Below are 23,500 nucleotides of genomic sequence, written 5' to 3'. Positions count from 1 at the left end.
CTGTCTACAGACTACTCTTCTTAAAAACTTCCAGTGTTGGAGCAATCACAGCTTCTGGGGGCAGGTTGTTCCACTGGTTAATTGTTCTAACTGTCAGGAAATTTCTTCTTAGTTCTAGGTTGCTTCTCTTTTTGGTTAGTTTCCATCTGTTGCTTCTTGTCCTGCCTTCAGGTGTTTGGGAAATAGCTTGACTCCCTCTTCTTTGTGGCAGGCCCTGAGATATTGGAACACTGCTATCATATCACCCCTCGTCCTTCTCTTCATTAAACTAGACATACCCAATTCCAGCAACTGTTCCTTCTATGTTTTAGCCTCCAGTCCCCTAATCATCTTTGTTGCTCTTCTCTTCACTCGTTCTAGAGTCCCAACATCTTTTTTACATTGTGGTCAATATAGATTATAACTGTTGGGTTTCCCTAAGGCTTTCCTCCAACAACGTCATAAAAACTCTGACTACTAAAAGCTAGCTCTTGCTCTTCTCCAGTAGATTGCAGGCTACTACCTGGCCTGGCAGTTCCGCTCTTGGTATTCATTTCTGAGTCATGTTGAATTATTGCCATAAAGTTGAGATGAGATTTGCTTTTCCTAACCCTCCTCATTTATCCAGGCTTGGCAAGGCATATGGTTGATGACAATCATGTCAATAACCTCAGGATGGGAAAGATCCATTTTTATCCCATCGGTAAAGAAAGGCGATACCAGAGACTGTTCCAACTATCGCACAATTGCACTGATTTCTCATGCAAGCAAGATTCTGTTTAAAATCATCAAAGAGAGCTACAGAATGTCATTGATCAAGAGTTACCTGATGTACAAGCTGGCTTTAGAAAGGAGCGTGACACTCAAGAGCACATTACCAATATTAGATGGATTATGGAAAAGTCATATGAACATCAAAAGGATCTTTATATGTGCTCTATCAATTACAGAAAAACCTTTGACTGTGTAGAACCTTGTAAGCTTATGGGCAGCTTTGCATGATCTCAGTGTCCCAACTCACCTGATCAGACTCATCAGAACCCTGTGCACTGAATCAGGAGGCAAGAGTGAGAACACTTTACGGCGACACCGTTTTTAGTTCAATTTGTATGCTGAAGTGATCATGTGGAAATTAGATCTGGAGCTGCCTGATATTGGAGTGAAAATTAGGGGAAAATCCATAAATAATTTAAAGTATGCAGATGATGTAACACTATCGGCTGTATCTAAGGGAGACCTGGGAAAAAATGATCTGAAAAATCAAGGAGTAAAGTGAAAAAGTAGGATTGAGTCTTAACATCAGGAAAACAAATATAATGACAAGAGCTGCAGATGGACATGAGATGTTGAAAATCAACAAGGAGGAGATTGAGTTAGTTTGAGAATTTATCTTCCTTGGATCCAAAATTGTTCACAATGGCAATTCTATTCCTTAGGCCGCACTGCAATGGTTAACATGAATAAGATCTGGAAAAGCAGAGATATTGAGGCTAGTTAGAGCAAATAGTCTTCCCCGTAATGATGTATGGGCGTGAGAGTTGCACACTAAGAATGACTGATCGAAGAAGAATTGACACGTTTGAATTGTGCTGCTGGTGTAAATTATTGCATAGAACATGGATAGCTGAGTAACTAACAGAGAGGTGTTAAATCATATAAAACCAGACACATCACTAGAAGCTAAAATCATAAGACTGCGTCTGATTTACTTTGGCCATGTCATGCGTGCAAATTCATTGGAGAAGGCAGTGATGCTTGGAATGGTTAGTGAAACAAGAAGGGACAAGCAAAGAAAACGATGGCTTGATAATATCAAATCTGAAAGTTGAACATCCAGCAACCGGAAGAAGCTGTTCTTGACAAGATACTATGGAGGACAGGACTAAACGCTTAAAACAACAACATAGATTATAACAAACTGTGAATGCAGCTGAGTATAATACACAAATAGATCTGATAGGATGATGTCTGGATATCTGTATGACTTGTTATTAAATACACCAAACTATAAATTAGGGATTTCTACCACCTGCCAGGTAGATAACAGCACCTAATATAGCTGACATTGGGTGATAATTAAAAATCTGTATAGGTTTGGACCTGATTAGTATTTGAATGAGAGGAAACCCCAGGCTCCAAAATCAGTGAAAATGCAGCTTGCTTCAGAAGGCAACAGCTCACCATTGGTGGCTGATAAACTACAGAGACTGCCTATAAATTCATCCAGGATTGAGCTTAACCTAAAGGATTGTTTATATCATACTCAATGTAGCCCTTTCATTCCAACCTATTGTGAATAGGTAACAGTTTAATCACCATAGCCAATATAGCTTTAGCTATCCCTTTTGCATTAAGAGTAATTTTGAGGTAAAATTGTTTTGACCTCAGTAGAACTATGATTAGACCAATGCTGAGATTTCACCTATCTAAGTATTTCCCTCCAGGGTGTTGGGGTGTAAAAGCCAAACATAAAAAATGAATGATCAACAGCTTCCTCTCTCTTCAAACAGCAACAACAGAAAGAGCTCCCAGGGCCTTAAGAATCCATCTACATATTTGTCAGCAAAAGCCATTCTCTGAGGTTTAAACTAGCAATGCCAAGCCGTTTACGATTCCAATTAAAAATAATTAATTTTCTTCTCCAATTTTAGATAATGCTTACTTCAAGCTTTTAGCACCTACTGTCAGTTCCACTTCCTTTAAAACAGATATTTTTAATGGGTGAGCTTCCTCAAAAAAAAAAAAACATTTTAGGAGCTCAAAAGAGCTTAGAATCCATAAATGAATAATGCTTAATACTTTGGAGGAGTTTCATTCAATCTCAGCACCATCCCTGTTAAAAAGAATTGGTTCTGTTGGTTCAGCTGGGCAAGCACACAACATTACTTCAAAAATGATGTAGACTTGTTTTAAAGATTCTCTTACAAGGCTTGGCCTGCAGTCACAATATGGGTTCACGCTCTGCATATATGAAAAAAATAGGGAACAACTGTCCTGAGTGTGGGCTATAACTTAATCATAGAGATAAAATACAGGCAAGAAAACTCTGAAGTTTGTGTCTCAAAGTCTAATTGAAAAGGTATATTTGAATAGCAGCAGGACCACTCATATAAGGGAAGTTGCTTTATCCTTACAAATGTTAATAACCCAACAGCCTCACTGGGTAGAACAGATGCGGAAATCAATTCCACAGGAAGGTTAAAACTGTTTTCACTGAGATCGGCTATAATAGAATCCTGAAGTTCAATGTGCTATTCTTCTTCCTTCTTATACTTGAGTGAATTAGGGAGTTATCTGCCCAAGCCATTTCCTGATGTTATCTGATTGTTCTAGACCAGGCATGTCAAACACGTGACGTCCCGTGACATCGTGCGACATATCGGGACTTTTTCCCCATTGCCGGCAATGGGGTGGGCGCAGTTTCGGCATGACGCATCTGGCCCACAGGCTGGCAATTTGACATGCCTGTTCTAGGCTTTAATTTTTCAGCCCCTTTTGCATATTTGCATCTTCTTTACTGTCTACAATATTGCAGTCCACGTCTTTGTGGTCTTGGTTGATAGCCCACAAGAAATATTTAGTTTCAAATCAAGGTTCTCCACTTGACTGCTCTATACTGGCATTGACCATTGTTGGTCAAAGTTGTAACTTATGCCATTGTTTGACACAGATGTTTGTAGCTATGGACAGTGGTGTTTTTGCCAATCCATTAATTTGAGTCAATTGCTAATCTGAACACTATATTAACTTCCAAGTCATTCTGTTGCCATGATTCGGATCCCAGGATGGTTAAAATGTGGATACAATTTTAATGGTGGGAATGGGCAGTTACTTAACTAGAAAGCTATTTAGATAATTTATGAAGTCACATGCTTTAATATATGGAGCTGGGTGTTGAGGGAATACTTGTTTATTTCTCAGGCTACTGTAATTTCAATGCAGTAACTTTCCCTATTTACATTGATGCACACATGTTCCATGCAAATTTAGTAAGAAAAATGCCACTCTCTTTATCAGAATCTTGCTTGCTGCCCGGTATGTTATGTTTTAATCATCTCCAGGTAAGAATAGCTAATTGTGCGCTGAGTTTGTATCCAGTGTAGCTACAAATGTCCCTAAAAACATTGTTTTGTAAATAGTCTTGTAAATGTAATTTTAAACATTACAGGTAGTCCTCGAGTTATAAACACAACTGGGTTCAGAATTTCAGCCCCTATGTGATGGCAGTTATTAATTTAGTTATCATTGTGGCCATTAAGTGAATCATGCAATTGTTAAGTGGATCACATGATAATTAAACAAATCCCGTTTCCCCAATGACTTTGCTTATTAGAAACTGGCTGAGAAGGTTGCAAATCTTGATCATGTGATAGCAGGACACTGTAACCATTTTAAATGTGAGCTGGTTGCCAAGTGTCCAAATTGCGATCATATGACCGCAGGAGTCATGCAACGGTCATAACTTCAAATATGGGTCTTAAGCACTGTTGTAAGACCAAACTTCTGTTAAATGAATGGTTATAAATTGAGAACTACCTGTAACATTGCTTTTTCTTTTTTTGCTGTTGTAAACTGTCAAAAAGCTTTGCTAGTCGACAGTATCACAAGTTTAATGATGCTTAGAATAGTAATTGACAGATAGTGCTGCTGGTAGGGAGAGGATGGTCAAAAAAGGCAAGATGGCAGACATACATGATACAACCAGTGGTGGGATTCAAATATGTGAACAACTGGTTCTCTTTGTGGATGCCGCTTCTGGAAGTTTGACAAAGAATTAGCTACCGGTTCTGCCGAACTGGTCCGAACTGGCTGCATCCCACCACTGGATATAACCCATGTCCATTTCATACAAGTGCTTAGACAAAAGGGGCAGGTTTATTGTGTGACACCGCATCCACTTATCTTGCCTTTTTTTTGTACATACTTGATAGATTCGAGTACTTATTGTTGTTGATTGGGGAGGATACGGTCAAAACATTATATTAATCTTTCTTGGTTGTACCAGTTAATGATAAATAAAACAACAGTGAATAGAATAATCGTGAAAAGTGTAGGTATGCTTGCACAGAGGCAGCTGATTTTTACACTAGAAAAAATAAATCTTTTGTGATATAGCAATGTATTATTTTGGATCAAGAAAAAAGCCAGATATCAGAAATATGGGAAATGGCTGGATCCTTATCTTTTATATTTATTAGATGTACCCGTTTTCGTTTAGCACAGTTGAAGATCAGTTAGTTTGCTTTAGAATGTTCATTTTAGTGGCATCGTTCTACAAAAATCATTATGAGAACTCAGTGAAAAATGAACAACAATAAATTAAAACTACAAATTAAATGTTATTTGATCACTGATATTCATAATAATTCAGGGAGAGCCAGATGTGCTTAAGGTCCATCTATTTGAATTAAGTCTCTAGGGAATGCAATGAGAGCTTGTAATTTCTTTGCGCTTCATGCTCAGCTTGACAGTTTATAATTCTTCCTTCCAGTTGAAGTCAAGTATTATGACCCCAAAGTTTTATTTAGCTCAGACTTCATTCCCAATCATAGAAAATCTCTTCTTACTTCCCCAAATGCAGGCAAAACATTTGAAGATATTACAGATAGTCCATGACTTACAACCACAATTGGGAACAGAACTTCTGTCACTAAGTGAGGCAGTTGTTAAGTTATCGCGCCGAATTTTACAACCTTTATTGAGTAATCCTTGGTGCTCTCTGAGGTTGGTTGTTTTCTTGCAGACATTTAATTACCCATACCAGGTAATGTCATCACTGCAGCATGATGTCTGCAAGAAAAGACATTTCATTTCAATCCTGAGCTACAAATATTCTCCTTTATCAGTGCAACCTCGACTTGCCATCTGGCCATCTTCACGGCAAGTATAGAGAAGTGTGTTTCTGTTGCTTTTTCCATTTTTTTTTTAAAAAAAACTTCAGAATTTTGACTACAGAAACTTGAGCAGGGCCTGCAAGATTGTTTGGGAGACAACACATCCTCTTCACAACCTGTTTTCCTTGTTACCTTCTGGGAGGAGGCTCTGTGGTATCCGAAGCAGAACATCCAGATTCAGCCACAGCTTCGTTCCATACAGTATAAACCTTGTGAACTCTCAAGCTTCCTCTTTCCGCTATGTATTCAAGATGGACAGTGGTTAATATTTATATGTAATTTATATGCAAGGGTGTAGGTTTATATATATGCTGTATATAGCATGTTTAAATGTGCATTATGTATGTGTACACTTTTGGGAGCAAGCAACAAAATTTCATTTTTAATGTGGGCCAATGTGCCCACAGTAAAAAATGACAATAAAGGTTATCTATCTACAGCTCTGAAATTTCCTAGTAATCTTCTCTGCAAGCAGGGATGGGTTTTGTTTATTTAACTGTTTATTCATCTGTCCGATCTATATAATGGCCTATCTCCTGATGGATGACTCGGTATATTTCTGATTGCTTTGTTAATGAGATTTTTTAAATATTCTATTGTTGTTGTTAGCTGCGAAGTCGTGTCCGACCCATCGCGACCCTATGGACAACATTCCTCCAGGCCTTCCTGTCCTCTACCATCTTCTGGAGTCCATTTAAGCTCACGCCTACTGCTTCAGTGACTCCATCCAGCCACCTCATTCTCTGTCGTCCCCTTCTTCTATTGCCCTCGATCTTCCCCAGCATTAGGCTCTTCTCCAGGGAGTCCTTCCTTCTCATTAGGTGGCCAAAGTACTTGAGTTTTAGCTTCAGGATCTGGCCTTCTAAAGAGCAGTCAGGATTGATCTCCTCTAGGACTGACCGGTTTGATCGCCTTGCAGTCCAAGGGACTCGCAGGAGTCTTCTCCAGCACCACAGTTCAAAGGCCTCAATTCTTTGGCGCTCAGCCTTTCTTATGGTCCAACTTTCACTACCATACATTGCAACTGGAAAGACCATAGCCTTGACTATACGCACTTTTGTTGACAGGGTGATGTCTCTGCTTTTTAGTGTGCTGTCTAGATTTGCCATGGCTTTCCTCCCCAGGAGCAAGCGTCTTTTAATTTCTTGGCTACAGTCCCCATCTGCAGTGATCTTGGAGCCCAGGAAAATAAAATCTGTCACTACCTCCATTTCTTCCCCATCTATTTGCCAGGAATTGAGAGGGCCAGATGCCATGATCTTGGTTTTCTTAATGTTAAGTTTCAACCCAAGTTTTGCACTCTCCTTCTTCACCTGCAACAAGAGGCTCTTTAGTTCTTCTTCTATTAGAAAACAGCAACAAGAGCAACAAGCACCTGCAACAAGAGGCTCTTTAGTTCTTCTTCTATTAGAAAAATATTCTATTAGAAAACAGCATTTTGGTGTTAACATTTATCCTGGTTCAAACTAACAGGGTCTTTATCATTGGATTAAACAATTAAATTAAACTGCCCAGAGTCCTTGGGAGCTGGGCAGAATATAAAAATAAATAAAACAAAATAAATTCTCTTAGTAGTACTAACAGAGGGATAGTGATAATTTAGTGGTGGTTTAAATAAGACATGAAATAAACCCTTGTTTGGTCTGCAGCTTAATGCTTTTTTGAGTTCCCTAGTCAGTGTTCCATGGTTTGCACATCCATTATCTCACTAATCCTTAAAACACCTTTGTGTGACGGGTCGTTAATATTATTACCCCACTACTAACACAGAGTTTATGGGGGACATAGCTTTCATCAGCTTTTCATAGGAGAGGTGAGAGACCTGCTATCCTGAACTACAATCATGTGTAGTCGTAGTGTAATGAACACATAACAATACTTGATGATGGTATGGGGCCACTTTCCAGCTTGCTTGATGACTAATTCTGTCCAAAATGGCCCAAACCATTCACAGGTGTTCTTGAGTTCTGTTGCAGAAGCTGAGAATCCCTGGTTCTTTAAGACATAGGACAATTATTACCAAAGTATTTAGAATTATTTGGAAGCAGAACAATGCCCAAGGGTTACATATTAAATTAAATAGGTTGCATAGGGGATTTCTTTTTTGTAAAGAAGGACAGGTAGGGCAACATTAAATGCTAAAGTACAGGTAATCCTCAACTTACAACCACAGTGGAGCCCAAGATTTCTGTTGCTAAGTGAACTTGGCACCATTTTACAACCATTCTTGTCACAGTTGTTAACCGAATCATTGCAGTTGTTAAGTTAGTAACAGGTTGTTAAGTGAATCTGGCTTTCCCCATTGACTTTGCTCATCAGAAGAGGTGATCACATGACCCCGGGACACCGCAACCGTTATAAATATGAGTCAGTTGCCGAGCATCTGAATTTTGATCACATGACTATGAGGATGCTGCAGTGGTCGTAAGTGTGAAAAATGGTCATAAGTCACTTTTCCCCCCAGTGCTGTTGCAACTTTGAATGGTCACTAAATGAATTGCTATAAGCCAAGGATTAAGAGAGAAGGAGGTCCGATCAGGAGGTGGATTTCTGAAGAGCGGTGCTTTTTTTCCCCTTGTGGCTTGTGTTTGTCGTTTTGGCAGCCAGGGACTCCTGAGGCGGTACAGTGCGTTCGGATGGCAGCTGTTGAGAAGGATATAGCTTGCTTGCAGAATTAAACTCTGAATGGATTTGATCTCCATGTTTATTCCCTTGTTGGATGACTTGCAGAAGAATATGATGTTGAAAGACAGGTGAACCTTTGGATAGTTTATTTAGCTGAATTATTTTGGAGTCATGGAAGTGGCAGACTGTGCCAGAAAGTTTCTGTATCATTAGCTGGTCTTAGATTTTGCTGAGTATATAGCAATGGAGACACGTAGGGGTTTTTTTTTTGTGTTGTTGTTTTAATTCTAAGCTTATATTTAGAATCTTGTTTTAGGTAAATACAGTAGCTGTACTTAGCAAGTGTAACATATGTTGGACCCTTAGAAAATTGAAGGGCACGTATGACATCAGTTGGAAAAAGATAGCAGTTGAAATGCCTAAATGAGATTATCTGTTGCTGTAAACAAAGGATGTTGAGAAAAGGTATTGCTGTTTTTAGAGGCAAGCACTATTAGCAGTGCCATAAGTAAAGTATAGCCAGTGCTATAAGTAAACAACCTTTGAGGGTTTGTGAGGGAACTTTCCTCTCTAAGGATTGGGCACAACACAGCCTGGCAAAATTGTATGCAAGGCTTTATTACTTCCCCAACAAGAGGCTCTTTTTCTGGATCAACTCCACCCTTCTAGGACTTTGCAAGGTCATGTTGCCACATAAATGAATTGTTATAAGTCAAGGGTACTTGATGTCTTTGGTACTTCTTTTGCTACATAGTTCAAACAAAAATCCCCAAGTAATAATTACAGTTACACAACCTCTGCCTATTTCCAAAGGTTTCTTGCGCTAGTTGGGATGAAGTGCTGTTTCTGTGTGGTTGTTCCTGGTCTACTTGCTACTGGTCTCCCAGCAAAGCTTCAAACTTCAGCTGGGATTCCCACAGGAATCATAGCTTGTGGTTCAGGCAGTTGAATGAAAATCATCTCGCCTGCTTCTAATAGCTGCCAGTCTCCAGACCTTGCCTCAGTTTCCTTGTGTGTAGGCCATTTACTTTCACCTTCTGTAGTACACACGTCCCTCTTCCTACTCTTCCTTAGCATTTGCATTTGTAAGCTCTATAGACTCGGTTGGGTGAGGCTGCCTCTGAACGAGAATACATCCTTGAAAATACCAGTGTGTGGCTCAGTTAACACAGCAGTTGCAATATTGCTTGGATGCCTATGAGTAACTAGAAGAATGCATGTCTGAATGCATGAGGGAGGTGAGGAGAAGTACTTCTGCCTGGCCGCAGCTGCTTTTCCAAAACAGAATTTATTCCCTCTCAGGATTTCTATTATGACCAAATTTCTCCTAAAACTTAAGTAGAAGAATCTGTTTTCCAGCCCACATTCAAATTCAGCTGTTAGAAATTGAAGCTGTGAGCTGGATCTGGAATTAGATATTGGAAAGGTGTAATCTGAGGAGCAGATGTCAAAACAATGTTGGCCTGAGGTGTTCCCCAAAGTAATGCGACTTTAGTTCCTCAAATTGTCAGGCAACATGTCCTTCAACCATGCTAGCTGGGAACCCTAAACCGAATTTTGGAAGGCTGGCCTTTTGTACACAATTGGGAGTGCAGATCTTCAGGCTTCCTCATGTATTTTTAAATAGGACGTCTGTGTGTGTGATGAAAGCTCCCTATTATTGATACCGTCTAAACAGTACGTTACAGAAACAGACTCAAGGGATGTCAAAATATGTGCCAGATAATAGTAGGAAGAGATGGACTGAATGAAAATATCACTTGATAGAAAAGGGAGCAGAATGATAGAATTACAATTCATGGCGAAAGCAGAGCGAGATTTAGCACTCGTCAAAGAATTTTGGAAGTCCAGTTTGAAATAACAGTTCTTTTTACAAGGTATATTTCTAAAACATATCAACATTGATTGCCATCGTTCACTCCCTAGAGACTAAAATGAACAATGTGAAATTTGAGTGGGCCACGAACAAGGAGTATACTGTATATCGGAGGTGGTGACCCTTTGAGAGCTGTATGCAACGAAATTTCATTTTGATGTATGCCGATTGGTGTACATTCAAAGTGACAATAAAGTTATCATCACAATAAAGTTATCATCATCAAAGAACAATCTCAGTTGACTAGGATAGATGTTTATAGGGATAAGGATAAATTTTAGCACAATATTGAAAAAATACATTACTGAAGATATCAGACTGGGAACCAAAACTTGGAGAATATGTAGTAATGGCAAAATTAACAGCATATATTCACAACAGATGTTTAACCAAATGGCTTCCTTACATACTTCCATACATATATATTATGCAACAAAGCAAATATAAGTACTAGACTACTGTATAGTTTTTAAGAGAAAAAAACAGCTGATAAATGTTTCACGGAGACAAAAACATTTTTAATGTGTAAATGATATATATCAAAATACGACAAAGGAGAAGTTAGAAAGTCACATTTATAATATTTTTGGTAGTTTGTTATTTTCTTTGTATTTTCAAACAACAAATACATTGCTAAAATAATTCAATGTACTTAAATATAATTTAATGTTTTATGATTAATTTCTAATCAGCAATATACTGAGCACTAACTGAGCAATCTTGCTAATTCTTTTGTCATATTTCTGTACTATACTTCTTTTCTCTTTTTGCTTCCTTGCTTATTTGCTTCCTTTCTTTTAAAGATGATTAAGAGATAGATAGATACCGTATATACTTGAGTATAAGCCGACTCGAGTATAAGCCGAGACCCCCAATTTCACCCCCAAAAACTGGGAAAAGTTGTTGACTCGAGTATAAGCCGATCCGCCGTTCTGCATGCCTCGGAGGCTGGATCCGCGCTCTGCAAGCCTCTGCCGCCAGCAGAGGCTCGATCCGCCATTTTGCAAGCCTGAATACACAGGAATACCCTGTGTGGCCGCGGCTCTCGGGGAAGCCCTGGCTGTCCGCTTCCTCACTCCACGCTGCCATTTGGGGCCCGCGCGTTCCCCGGGCAAATCGCGGCGCCCAGCAGGCGAGGAAACACGCCCGTTCCAGTCGCCCCCCCTTCCCTCAGGAGACGCGAAGCAAGTGACCGCCCGGAGCTTACCGAGGACTTGCGCGCGGCCGAGGCTTCGGTACTTCCAGGATTGCGCGCACCTCTCCCAAGCCGCCGCCGTCCGGAGACCTGCCGAAGTTTGGGGAGGTTTGGGGAGGTACGCGCGCACCTCCCCAAACCTCCCCAAACCTCCCCAGGTCTCCGTTCCTCCTGCCGAAGTTTGGGGAGGTTTGGGCGCCTCCCCAAACCTCCCCAGGTCTCACTATACACATTCACCCAGAAGTGACTCCCTCTGTCCTGACAGGGGATTATTCCCCTCCAAGTACATCTAGAATGGTAGTCAAAAGAATTGTTAAGTAGTTTTTACCTTTCACAAATCTCTTTCAACTTCTTTAGTTGATTGCTTTGGCATTCTTCTGCTACATCTGTTAGCTTTTGTATAAGCTTAGGAGGGGGAAAAAACAGATATGTCATAGACTGTACCAGCCACACATTCTGTTGATAAGTATTGCACAGATAGTCTTCAGGTTGTGACCCTAATGGAGACTGCCATTAAATAATGTTAAATGAACTGCCTCAAGTAATGACCAGCCATACGTATTCTCCTCAGTGCATTCATTAAAGAGTGCACTGGTCATTAATTGAGGGTGGGGGAGATCCTGGGAGGCCTAATGCAAGCACCAGCCCGCCTGCCTCAGGTCTCCCCCACCCCCAGATACTGGGCTTCAGCACAGCTGGCTGTCTTGCCAAAGAGAAACATCTGGGAAGGAAAACCCTGTCTTACCTCTTTCCCAATTCTGCCTCTGCCCTTCCTCCTACCAAGGTGTTCTGGGACTAGTTCCCTAGCCTTTTGGAGCTTTTGGTGTTCGCCCATCAGCTGTCTACGGGGAGGCAACAAAGCTGCCTCTGTAGGCTTTGAGAAAAGGCCCCTTGCACAAAAGGCAGCTTCAGGACGAGCTTCCAAAAACCCTTTCCTTCCTTAACGCCCTCCCCACCTTCCCCCAGAAAGCCATATTTCTTTTTTTTATTGAAAATTTTTATTGAAGTTACAATATTATCCCCTCCCCAACCCACCCCAGAACCCCTCCCCCTCCCCCATATTTCTTCAATAACAAAAACATAAAAAGCTGGTTGGGATGTACTCGCTGATTTCCCCCCCCCCTTTTTTTAGATGCTAAAACTAAACTCTCCCTCTGCCTTCCAACCAATATCCCTTTTTAAAATCTTACCTTGGCTCCAGATGGAAGAGTAGAGGAACTAAGCTAGTAAGGAGAGAATTTTTTTCTGCAACTTTTTACTCCTGAAGTAGTAGTAGTAGTAATAGTAGTAGTAGGAATAATAATAATAAATCCCTAAAAGTTGTGCCAGAAAATGGAGGACGCTGGGTCTTTGCAAGTTTTAGCTGTCTGTCAGACTGCCTGAAAAGGGCGGCCTTCAGGCAGCCAGGCGGACAGCTAAAGCTTGCAAAGACCCAGCGTCCTCCATTTTCTGGCATAACCTTCGGAGATTACTTTAAAAAAAAAAACTTCAGAGGAAAAACAGCTGCAGAAACATTTTGTCTCCTTGCTGGCTTGGTTCATCTACTCTTCAGCCAGGAGGGAGTCCAAGGCCTAGAGAAGGAGAGCTTTGCAGCATCCCTATGGACAGCTGATGGGCAGACAGCTGATTAGCGGAGAAGGCTCTGAAAGTAGCCGCCATTTTAGCAAGGAATTGTTCGCAGCTGCTTCCAGGAGTCCTGGGGAGCAGGCCTAAGTGCTGCAGGGGAAGACGGGCAGGGGAGGACAGCGCAACATCCCCAGGGTCTGTGGTAAGTGTGAATGACCACTGGAGTGCTGCATTTGTCATAAATTTGAAAGAGGTTATTTGTAGTTTTGGGGTGTTGGTTGTTTTGAATGGCAGCTAAATGGCCTCCCCAAACGTCAGCAGGTCTGCGCGGAGGAACGGAGACCTGGGGAGGTTTGGGGAGGCACCCAAACCTCCCCAAACGTCGGCAGGTCTGCGCGGAGGAACGGAGACCTGGGGAGGTTTGGGGAGGCGCCCAAACCTCCCCAAACGTCGGCAGGTCTCCGTTCCTCCGCGCCCTGCCTGCCTGCTTCTTTCCGCTGCGGAAAGAAGCAGGCAGGCAGGGCGCGGAGGAACGGAGACCTGCCGACGTTTGGGGAGGTTTGGGGAGGTGCGCGCGCACCTCCCCAAACCTCCCCAAACTTCGGCAGGTCTCGGACGGCGGTGGCTTGGGAGAGGTGCGCGCGATCCCGGAAGCACCAAAGCCTCGGCCGCGCACAAGTCCTCGGTAAGTTTTTTTGTTGACTGGAGTATAAGCCGAAGTGGAATTTTTCAGCCCAAAAAGTGGGCTGAAAAATTCGGCTTATACTCAAGTATATACGATAGATAGATAGATAGATAGATAGATAGATAGATAGATAGATAGATAGATAGATAGATAGATAGATAGATAGATAGATAGATAGATAGATGATAGATAGAGAACCTAATGATTTGGTGCAGTGATTCTGGAACAAAGTGCACAGAATATATAATGTGGCTCACTAATAATGATCTAAAAGAACTATATGGGCTTCATTTAAGAAGCCTATAGCCTATAGTAGGAAATTATATGCAGAAATACTTTTACAAAGACAATAATCTGATTTGTGAATAAAATTAAGTGTAGCATGGTTTATAAAACCCGGCCATTGTGATTTAGCATTATGTGAATCCCAGCTCCCAATGAACGGCAGCAGAAGGTGGACTCAGAACATGGAGATGTACATGAGTGATCTTGTAGTTGGCAATATTCAAATCAATTCATTCTGTTTCTCCAATATGTTGGAAATGCTGCCCTTCACTTTGGGTATACAAAGTCAGCAAGTCGTAATTAGTCATCCTTAGCATGGAATAATATCTCCAGGTACTTTTACAAAGAAAATATATAAAAATCTTTTAATTCCATTGATCATCTAAGCCACAAATATTATGATTATACACTTCTCTAATCTCAATGTAATCCTCATGCTTTCAAGAAACACCTACAACTAACTGTGAAGCATTCAACAGTTCTAATAGGGACTGAAAACATAGTTCATATAATAGAGGCAAAATCTTCAATTATCAAATAGGTTTTTCTTTTCCTTGGCAAGAAAACTGGTGAAGTGATCATGTGAGAGCATAACTATGTATTGATTTTATCATACCATCTACATGGAGAAAACGATTCTTTTTGGGGGGGATCTCACTGTTTAAATCCTAATTACTATCCCTCGTTGGACAAATATTTTGCATATAATGGGGTACCTTACAAGAAAAATGAACTCCCATCTCCAAATGCACTCTTGATCTTTTCAAAAACATAACATGCAGTGCTCAATAGGAATCAATTCATGGTGGGTGGAGGTTCATAACTTGATTAATAACAGAATGTTAGGGTAATGTCTGAACTTAGAACTTCCTAAACATAATAGCTAGTACTTAGACATTATATCCATTGGTTTGTTGAGTCTTGTCAACGCGGCAAGATTTGGAGCTGGATATAATTTGGAGCTGGATATAATTTGGCATAAAAATATTCTGCAATCTTGAAGTCAACAAGTGTTGAATAATATTGAATAAATATCAATATTTTGATAGGATAGTTAAAGGTTACTTTCAGCAACATGTTACTATCTTACAGTATTAATAGGGATATCTTAAGTATCCCTAGTTTACACCTAACCCTCTAGTCACACTCAGAGATTTAGAATTATACCTAATATGAAATATTTACCCCACTCAGATTCAAAGCAGATGGTTTAAGAAATTCCTGCCGTATTTTGTTATGGTTCAATTTCCTGGAGCAAAGAAAGAAAGATGTGGCTAGAGAGGATTACAACTGCTTTTTTCTAACTTAATTGAGTACCGACTTGTTGGGCAATTAAAAATAAGAATATTTTGGAATCAAGGAAGCCTACAATGGTGAAATGCATGCCATTAATGGTTAGATTTTAACATAGTGATGATGATTTCATGAGGTTTCCAGTTTTGAATCAGCCAAGCAGAAAGATCACGCAAGCTCGAAATAATCTGACTGTGAACTTTAAAGTTCTTCATGGCTTGGAACCGAGTTATTTGTGGGACCAGCCTTCCCCAGTGGTGTCTACCCTTCCTATTAGATCCCTAGGTACAGTTGGCTTGTGGAGCCCAGAAGGAACCTCTTTTTCTGCCACGATGCCCACCCTGTGGAATGTCATCCCCTCTGAGATTAAATTGGCCTTTCCCTGCTGGATTTCCAAAGGCCTTGAAAACTTGGTTTTGTACCTGTGTCTTGGGTCCTGGGTGGGTAATGGAGTCCATCTACAGTACTGGCTAAGTTGATAGTTGTTTGAATGATGCTTGGTCCTATGTGTTTTATTTTTTATTTTTTACATTAGGTATTTTATCTATTTTATTGTAAGCTGCCTAGATGCGAGATGGATGGCTGTATAAATTGAATGAATGAATGAATGAATATCTAAACTTTCTTGAAACTGGTATGCTAGAAAGAGAAACAGCTGTATAAGTAATCTAGACAAATTTTTCTTCCTTTGAAATTGATTTCTTATAGTTGATATTTCTGGTGGACGAACATGACATAATAAAAGATTTGATGTGTAGTTACAAACCTAACAATTGCTCTGGTGTTATATATATATATATATATATATATATATATATATATATATATATATATATATATATATATATATATATATATATATATATATATATATATATATATGTTTTCGTAGATGACCTCCAAGGTCCCTTTCATCATATATATATATATAGAAAGGGACCTTGGAGGTCATCTAGTCCAACCCCCTGCTCAGGCAGGAAACCCTGTACCATTTCGGACAAATGGCTGTCCAGTGTCTTCTTAAAAACTTCCAGTATTGGAGCATTCACAGCTTTATCTTTGATTAATTTTTGGTTTTGTTACATTTTTAAAACTCACAGCGGCTGTAAGACATTCAGTTTTCAGTCACACAGCTTAGACACTTAAATCTCACAAACACACACACACACACACACACAAATACCCCTTTGAAGGCTGTCATGAATTTACACTTAGCTCAGAATACAGCTGCCAGGTCCAGATGGGAAGTTGGTGCTGCATTTTAGGGACTGTATTGAGGTATATTCGTTGTTAAATATCTGAATGGGCTTCATATTTCAAAGCACAGATGTTGGGTGTCATGTTCTAGAGAGGCTCATCTAAGGAGTTACTGTTATCTTTTGATACCAGATGTTTTTATTTTCCCACGATTACCTGACTTTGCATTGATTTTATGAAGGATCCCATATAAATGATTTTAAATAAATGCAGAAATACATAAATGTTGCATGCTATTTGTATATCAGGAAATTTTGAAAAGCAATCTGGTACTAATTTTTAATAGCTACCTGACCTGCTGTTTAAAGATATGGTTGAACAATACTACCAATCATACTGTTCCCATCTTGTCTGGGCTCTCTGCAATGTTATATTTTATAGTAATAGATAAAATGGTAAGTGAAATGGCTTTTATGACATGTCTGATAGGTGTCATTTTAGCAGCTCTTACATCAGATGTGATTTGTAGCAGGAGGGTAGAAATTCGGGATAGGCTATATGAATTTAATGTCATTTTATTTGGAGACTTTAGTTACAGAATACCAAATAACAAATGGAGTGGGCAAGATGCAGGCAGGGATCTTTGCCTGCCAATATGTATAGACCGGCATTGATGTAGAATCTGAGAAGAGAATATTTTATCTCCTTTATTTGTGCGTTCTTGATCTGTACAGCTCACCTCTTTTTTCTAAAGAGAGGTACAAGAAGTTCTGATTCCAAATTTTTTAATATAAAAAAAAATTGTCTGAGAGGCATAATGTTAAAAATGACCTTAGAAACGAGGGTTTCTGTAAGGATTCACAGGGAGAGTTCGCTTACGTTCAGAATTAGCCTTGTGGGTTGTCATTGGCCTAGCTCAGGGGTCGGCAACCTCGGCTCTTTTATGACTCGTGGACTTCAACTCCCAGAATTCCTGAGCCAGCATAGCTGGCTCAGGAATTCTGGGAGTTGAAGTCCACGAGTCATAAAAGAGCCGAGGTTGCCGACCCCTGGCCTAGCTGTTCTAAAACAATATATGAGCAAAATTTACTTCATCATAAGCCTCAGTATCATTGTCCGGGAGGTGTTTTGGGCCTCTGCTAATTTGAAGCTAGTCCTGTGAGGGGATGTTTTCTTTTTTTCCTCAGCATGGAGAACTGAGATCTCTAAACCAGGCCCTGTGCTTGTTCCCAAAGGACAGTGTAGGTTTTATCTGTACTAAAGTACTAAATCTCAGCCCACTCGTCCTCTCCAACTCTGTGCTACAGCAAAGGCACTTGAAGAGGACTTCCAAGCGACAGCTCTTAACTTTTGGAATCTCTCCAAAGTCAGCGAAGGGTTGTTAAAAGCCTCTCTCCTCGTCTCCAGGCTTAACGGGGGGGGGGGGGGGGGAAGGAGTTCAGCAACATTAAAACACGACAAAGACTTTTTATGCACCCCAGGCTAAAGAATAACGTTTTAATCTTTACTGCAACATGTATGTGGTAATTTGTGACATTTAGATGATTTGTTGTTTTTTTCAAAAAAAAAAAAGTTATCTTCTATATATGGTCATCCAAATCCACTTAATTTTTTTTTTCTTATTTCTTTCCTCTTCCAGGCTCTTTACAATTCAATCAAGAATGAAAAGCTTGAGTGGGCAGTGTAAGTATCTTATGTTGAACTAATGAGCTTCAAATGATTCCTTTTATGGTATTCCGCTTGATATACCTGCAGTACATGGCACAGATGCTAGAAATTGCAGAAATCTATTCCAGGAGTTCAAGAGAGGGAACCTCCTACGTTTGTTGACAGTTAGTTCTCGACTTACGACCACATTTGAACCCCAGATTTCCTTTGCTAAGCAAGACGGTTGTTAAGTGAGTTTTGCCCCATTTTATGACTTTCCTTGCCACAGTTGTTAAGGGAATCACTATAGCTGTTAAGTAAGTAACACAGTTAAGTGATTCTGGCTTCCCCACTCATTTTGCTTTTCAGAAGGTTGCAAAAGGTACTGTGAGCAATCATGCCTGCTTTAAAGTGTTTATATGTCTGAATTTCTCATTCCTTTTGACTTTGCAAATACTTTCTCAGACCAGCTGAATTCTAGCTGTACCTCCTTTTTATTTGGGGTCACTTGGTTCTGTAAAAGTTTCAAAAGATAGCTGAGCGGATCTTGCTGTAGTACCTAGCAAGCTTCTCTGTCCTTAACATTCTTCGGTAGAGTGTCGCTAAGTGACTTCAGCTACACCATGGTCTACTTTTTAATGGGTAATAGGCAATAAGAGCCTTGGTGGAGCAGTAGGCTAATGCCTCCTTAAGTAACACCAGCTGCCTGCAATTAGTGTAGGTTCGCATCCCACCAGGCTCAAGGTTGACTCAGCCTTCCATCCTTCCCAGGTAGGTAAAATGAGGACCCAGATTGTTGGGGGCAATTAAGCTGACTTTGTAATAATGCCGCTTGGGGTGTGTGTGAAAGCCCTAATAAGCAGGCATATACATAGAATGAAGGCTACTGTTAAGCTTGTAAGCCGCCCTGAGTCTTCGGAGAAGGGCGGGATATAAATGGAATTAAAATAAATAAATAAATAAATGTGACCCCCTCCCCCAGGACACTGCAACTGTCATAAATATGAGTCAGTTGCCAAGCAACTGAATTTTGATCACATGACCTTGGAGAGGATGCAGTGGTTGTAAGTTTGAAAAATGGTCCTGTGTCACTTTTTTCAATGCTGTTGTGACTTGGAACGGTCCCTAAATCAATGGTTGTAAGTCGAGGACTATCTGCATTGATTTTTATCCTGACTCTATTGTTTTTATATATCAAACTTCTTTCATTTTTCATTGGACAGTCTTAATACATTCATGATAATTAAAACAGTACAGCCCCTGAAAAGGGCTGATTTAATCTATTAATCATGTAGTTTTGGGCAAGCCATTCTTATAATGATAATAACTCCATTTGCAATGTGAAGATAATAACTTGAAGAGTATATCTGAAAGTTGGTTAGCTTCTGTAAAATAATCTTTACCAAGTTTCTAATCTTCCTTTTATGGAGTTCTCTGAGCTTTGTTTTCTGCTAATAGATGTTTCATTACCTGACTAAGTTACACCTGTACAGAATAACTGAATGTTGATGGATAATAGAACATCTGCAAGATTTTTTTTCTTTTGGAATCTTTTTATTTATTTAAAAAATGTGCCACCTGTTACTCATATTCTCAGTATGGTGTACCTCCATGCACAGATAGCATTTGAAAGCGAAGTTGCCTGAGGATGGGCTCTGGCACAAGTCCAAAAGCTCAGAAGACTGAACCTCTGGTCCCAGTGACTGGCCCAGATTGGATCCTGCAATAATTTTGAGTTGAGGACCACTTGTACTCTCTTGGAGAACAGAAATTGGTGATGCCTGTTAGTTACATCTGAAGAAGTTTAATGCTACTTCTTTTCCTTGAGAGGGTATACTTGGCCATAGATTCTCACAGAATGAGACAGGGTTACTGCACAGGCACTTGTTGTTCCAGAATGCAAAACATGCTAGAACATGCAAAATGGTGGCTTTTCGAAGTCTAAATCAGTCTTCCTCCTGGCATTATTTCTGTTACATGTTTAACAAATCTAGGCCCCATATTCTGTAGAACCAGGTTACTTAAGAGGTGCTTGCCTCCCATAACATCTACCCAGCTAATTCAATTCTGCACTTAGTATGCCCCGAGTTCCGTTGATTAAACGTTGTTATCTGTCAGGACCCCGGAATCACACCTTCTCTATTGCAGCATCTGATCTTTGGTTTGAGGTCCCCAAGAGTCTCACTTTATGGCCCCCTCTCTGCTGTTGTTTAGAACAGGGGTCTCCAACCCCTGGTCCGTGGACCAGTACCAGGTCGCAGCATGCCAGCAACCGGTCCACACAAACAAGCAATGCCCCATTCGCAAGATGCAGGCAGCACACAAAACCACACCCCCTCCAGTCCACGGAAAAACCTCTCTCCACGGTACCGGCCCTGGTGCCCAAAAGGTTGGGGACCTCTGGATGATAAAGAGTTTTGGCAAGGGAGTGTGAGACTGTTTTTTTGTACTTGCCAACTTTTATCTTTATCTTTTACATTTCAGTGATTTTGATGTAATTTCTTTGATTGTTGTGAACTGCCCATAGTCACTGAGTTGGGTAGCATAGAGATTGTATAGGTTATGGTCAGTTGCACAGTCAGCCAGATGTTTAAACAAAATTTGGGATTTTTATTCACCTACTGAGTCCTTCCCAAGGACCTGGGATAGGCAGATGTTGTTTGATGGCGTTAATGTATCCTTACAGGATGTAAGCTGTTCCAATCAAGTTGCCTTTTCAATTGATTAATGGTGATTTTGTTAATGCCGATGTGTTCAAGTAGTGCTCCAGATGTTTTGGGATTGCACCTATTATTCCCCATTGGGATGGTGCCTATTGGTAGTATCTTTGTTTTCTTTTACCAAAGCCGTTCTACTTCTGTTTGCGGGTCTTTGTATTTGGTAATTTTCTCCAGTTCTTTCTCTTCTTCTCTCCAGATACTTCCACATCCACTACTCAGACTTTTGTCTTTCTCATCAAAAATTAAGTCTGGGATGCTATGTCACAGGTGCTTCTCTGTTTGAATTTTAAAGTCCCAGAGCACTTTATGGGCCAAATAGTTTTTGCATCCAGGCAATTGGTATTTCTTGCAGATATTTCCATGTATCGTTGTTGTTACTTGGTCACGCCATTGATTGTAATCAGTCTGGGCAACCTCCTTGCAGTAGCTAAAATGAGATGGTCTTCTGTTTCTTTTTCTTCTTTGCAGAGGCAGCATTTGCTATCTGTTGCTGTCTTTTCAATTCTGGCTTTGCATGCATTTGTGCTAAAGGCTTGGCCTTGTAAAGTCAGAATTAGCTCCTCTTTCTTCAATTTTCCTGCTCTTAGCCACTGGCGGTTTAAGTGTCTTGCCTGGTATTTTTCTTTTTTCTTTTATGTACTGGCCATATACTATTTTCCTTGCTATGTCTCCTTTCTATTCTTCCTTTGTCTTTTTTTTCCAATTTTGTTATTAATTTTCTATTATTACATTTGATTAGTGCTTAATAAACGTGTTGTCTGGGTTAATTTGTTTGCTTAATAATACAAGTTACACTCTAAGTCTCTACCCCTTTTTTCCCAACCATTGATAAAATAAATTCCATGTTTGAAAATATTCTGTATCTTCTTTCTCTTTGATCCTCAGTGTAAGTCTGTTCGTTTCAGCACAGTCCAGTATCTTCTTGGTTATCTCTTAGTCTAGGGGTGTTTCTTCATTCTTCCAGTGCTGAGCAAATACAATCCTCGCTGCTGTTAAGACATGTAACGTAAAATACGCCAATTTGGTCTCTCCAATACTCAGTAGACCTTCATATCGTCGGTGCATTTTCTTCATTGTCCTTCATACATGTACCCTCACCTGTTTTCCTTAGTAAGGAGCATCTGTCAGCATCACTGCATGGATGAAGGGGATTCATTGCCATTATTTTATTGGCCTTTCTAAGCAGGGTTTTCAGTTCTGCTTGAGTCCAGTCCACTGACTGGAATTGCCCAGCTGTTATTTGGCTTGGTGGTATTTCCCACACTGAATTTGGACCTTTTAAAATCTTTCGTGATGTATTCTCTTCTAACTTTCTTGACTTCAGCATGCTTGATGTTGTCAGCTTAAAGGATGCCCAGGTATTTATAGTAATCATCCTCATCCAGGCTCTTGATATTGTTTCCACAGAGCATCTTCAAATTTTCATTATTTTTCCCCATTTGATGCTGAGTGTGGCACATTTGTCCAGTCCAAACTGCACTGCACTAGCTTGGCTGTGAATACAGACAGTGTTGAGCAGCAATTCTATTTCAGATGTTGTATTTCCATACAGCATCAGATCATTGATGTAAAGGAGGTGTGATCGCCTGGCAGATGTTTTTTTTTTAATTTTTGATAGCTAGTATTTAACTAGCTATCAAAAATATTGCTGAATTATTCAGTATTGTTTACAGAAGAATCAGTGCAATGACAAATAGTAATGGTGATACTGAGTCTCCTTGAAAAGGTTCCTCTCTTGATATTATTAACCTGTTCCACTCTATCGCCACTGACCGGCAACTGTGTCTTCCATTGTGCCATTCACCTTTGCACAAAACAAATGTTTCTACTGACTCCTGTTCTTTCTAGGCGCTTGATTATCCAATCATCTGGCAGGGAATTGAATGCCTCCTTGTAATCCATGCTACATTCAAGTTTGTCTTCCTTCTGTTGCAGTTTTCCAAAATCAACTTGTCAATTAGAAACTGATCTTTTTGTTTGTCTGTTGCTTTGGCAGTTCCCTTGTTGTTGTTGTTATTTTATTGAAATTCAGTTTTAATACAGTGCAAGATGTTTGATAAGTAGGAGAAATTGGTGACGTGCCCATTTGGTCATCATACTCAGTCCATGCAACAAGGGACAGAATTTCCTGAATGTATAACAGAAGGATAGGTTGTCAAACCAAATTATCTCTTGCAAGCCAGGTGCCTACTTGTTATTCTAGTAAGCAAAATGAGTTGTCAGTGATGAAAGGCTGCTTGTAAGGTTGGAAGGCTTTTTGAGTTGGGTTGGAAACATTACCTTAAAGATAGAAATTCAATCCTCACTTAATCTGTGGCGGCATGAATAAACCCGTGCTTAGTTTTCTCCCTTTTATCTTCGAAGCATTGTGTCAGAACTGCTGGTAGAAGAAACACGGCTTAGGTCAAGTTTCTTCCTATTGGCCTTCATGTCTGAAGCTTGTCTTATGATTAACGGCGGGTAGCTTGACAACAAACTGACGCTGAAGATAATTCATTGCAGAAGCCTTATGTGTGCATTACTTCAGCCCGCATTTGG

At 40.1% G+C, this 23,500-nt stretch overlaps 1 protein-coding gene across 3 annotated transcripts in view; it reads left to right on the top strand.

Annotated features, from left to right (window-relative positions):
- The window catches only part of PSD3 (pleckstrin and Sec7 domain containing 3), a 157,377-nt gene that overhangs the window by 100,542 nt on the left and 33,335 nt on the right, over positions 1 to 23,500 (top strand). For all 3 annotated transcript variants that reach the window (XM_083352860.1, XM_083352861.1, XM_083352862.1), the window contains one exon: positions 18,235 to 18,278. In XM_083352860.1, the coding sequence (XP_083208986.1) occupies positions 18,235 to 18,278 (44 nt within the window). The remainder of the gene's footprint in view (positions 1 to 18,234; positions 18,279 to 23,500) is intronic.

This window comes from Vipera ursinii (assembly GCF_947247035.1).
Source record: "Vipera ursinii genome assembly, chromosome: 2".
Taxonomy (NCBI): Eukaryota; Metazoa; Chordata; class Lepidosauria; order Squamata; family Viperidae; genus Vipera; species Vipera ursinii.
Note: the sequence above shows the minus strand (reverse complement) of the source record. Positions and strands in the feature narration are given on the sequence as shown.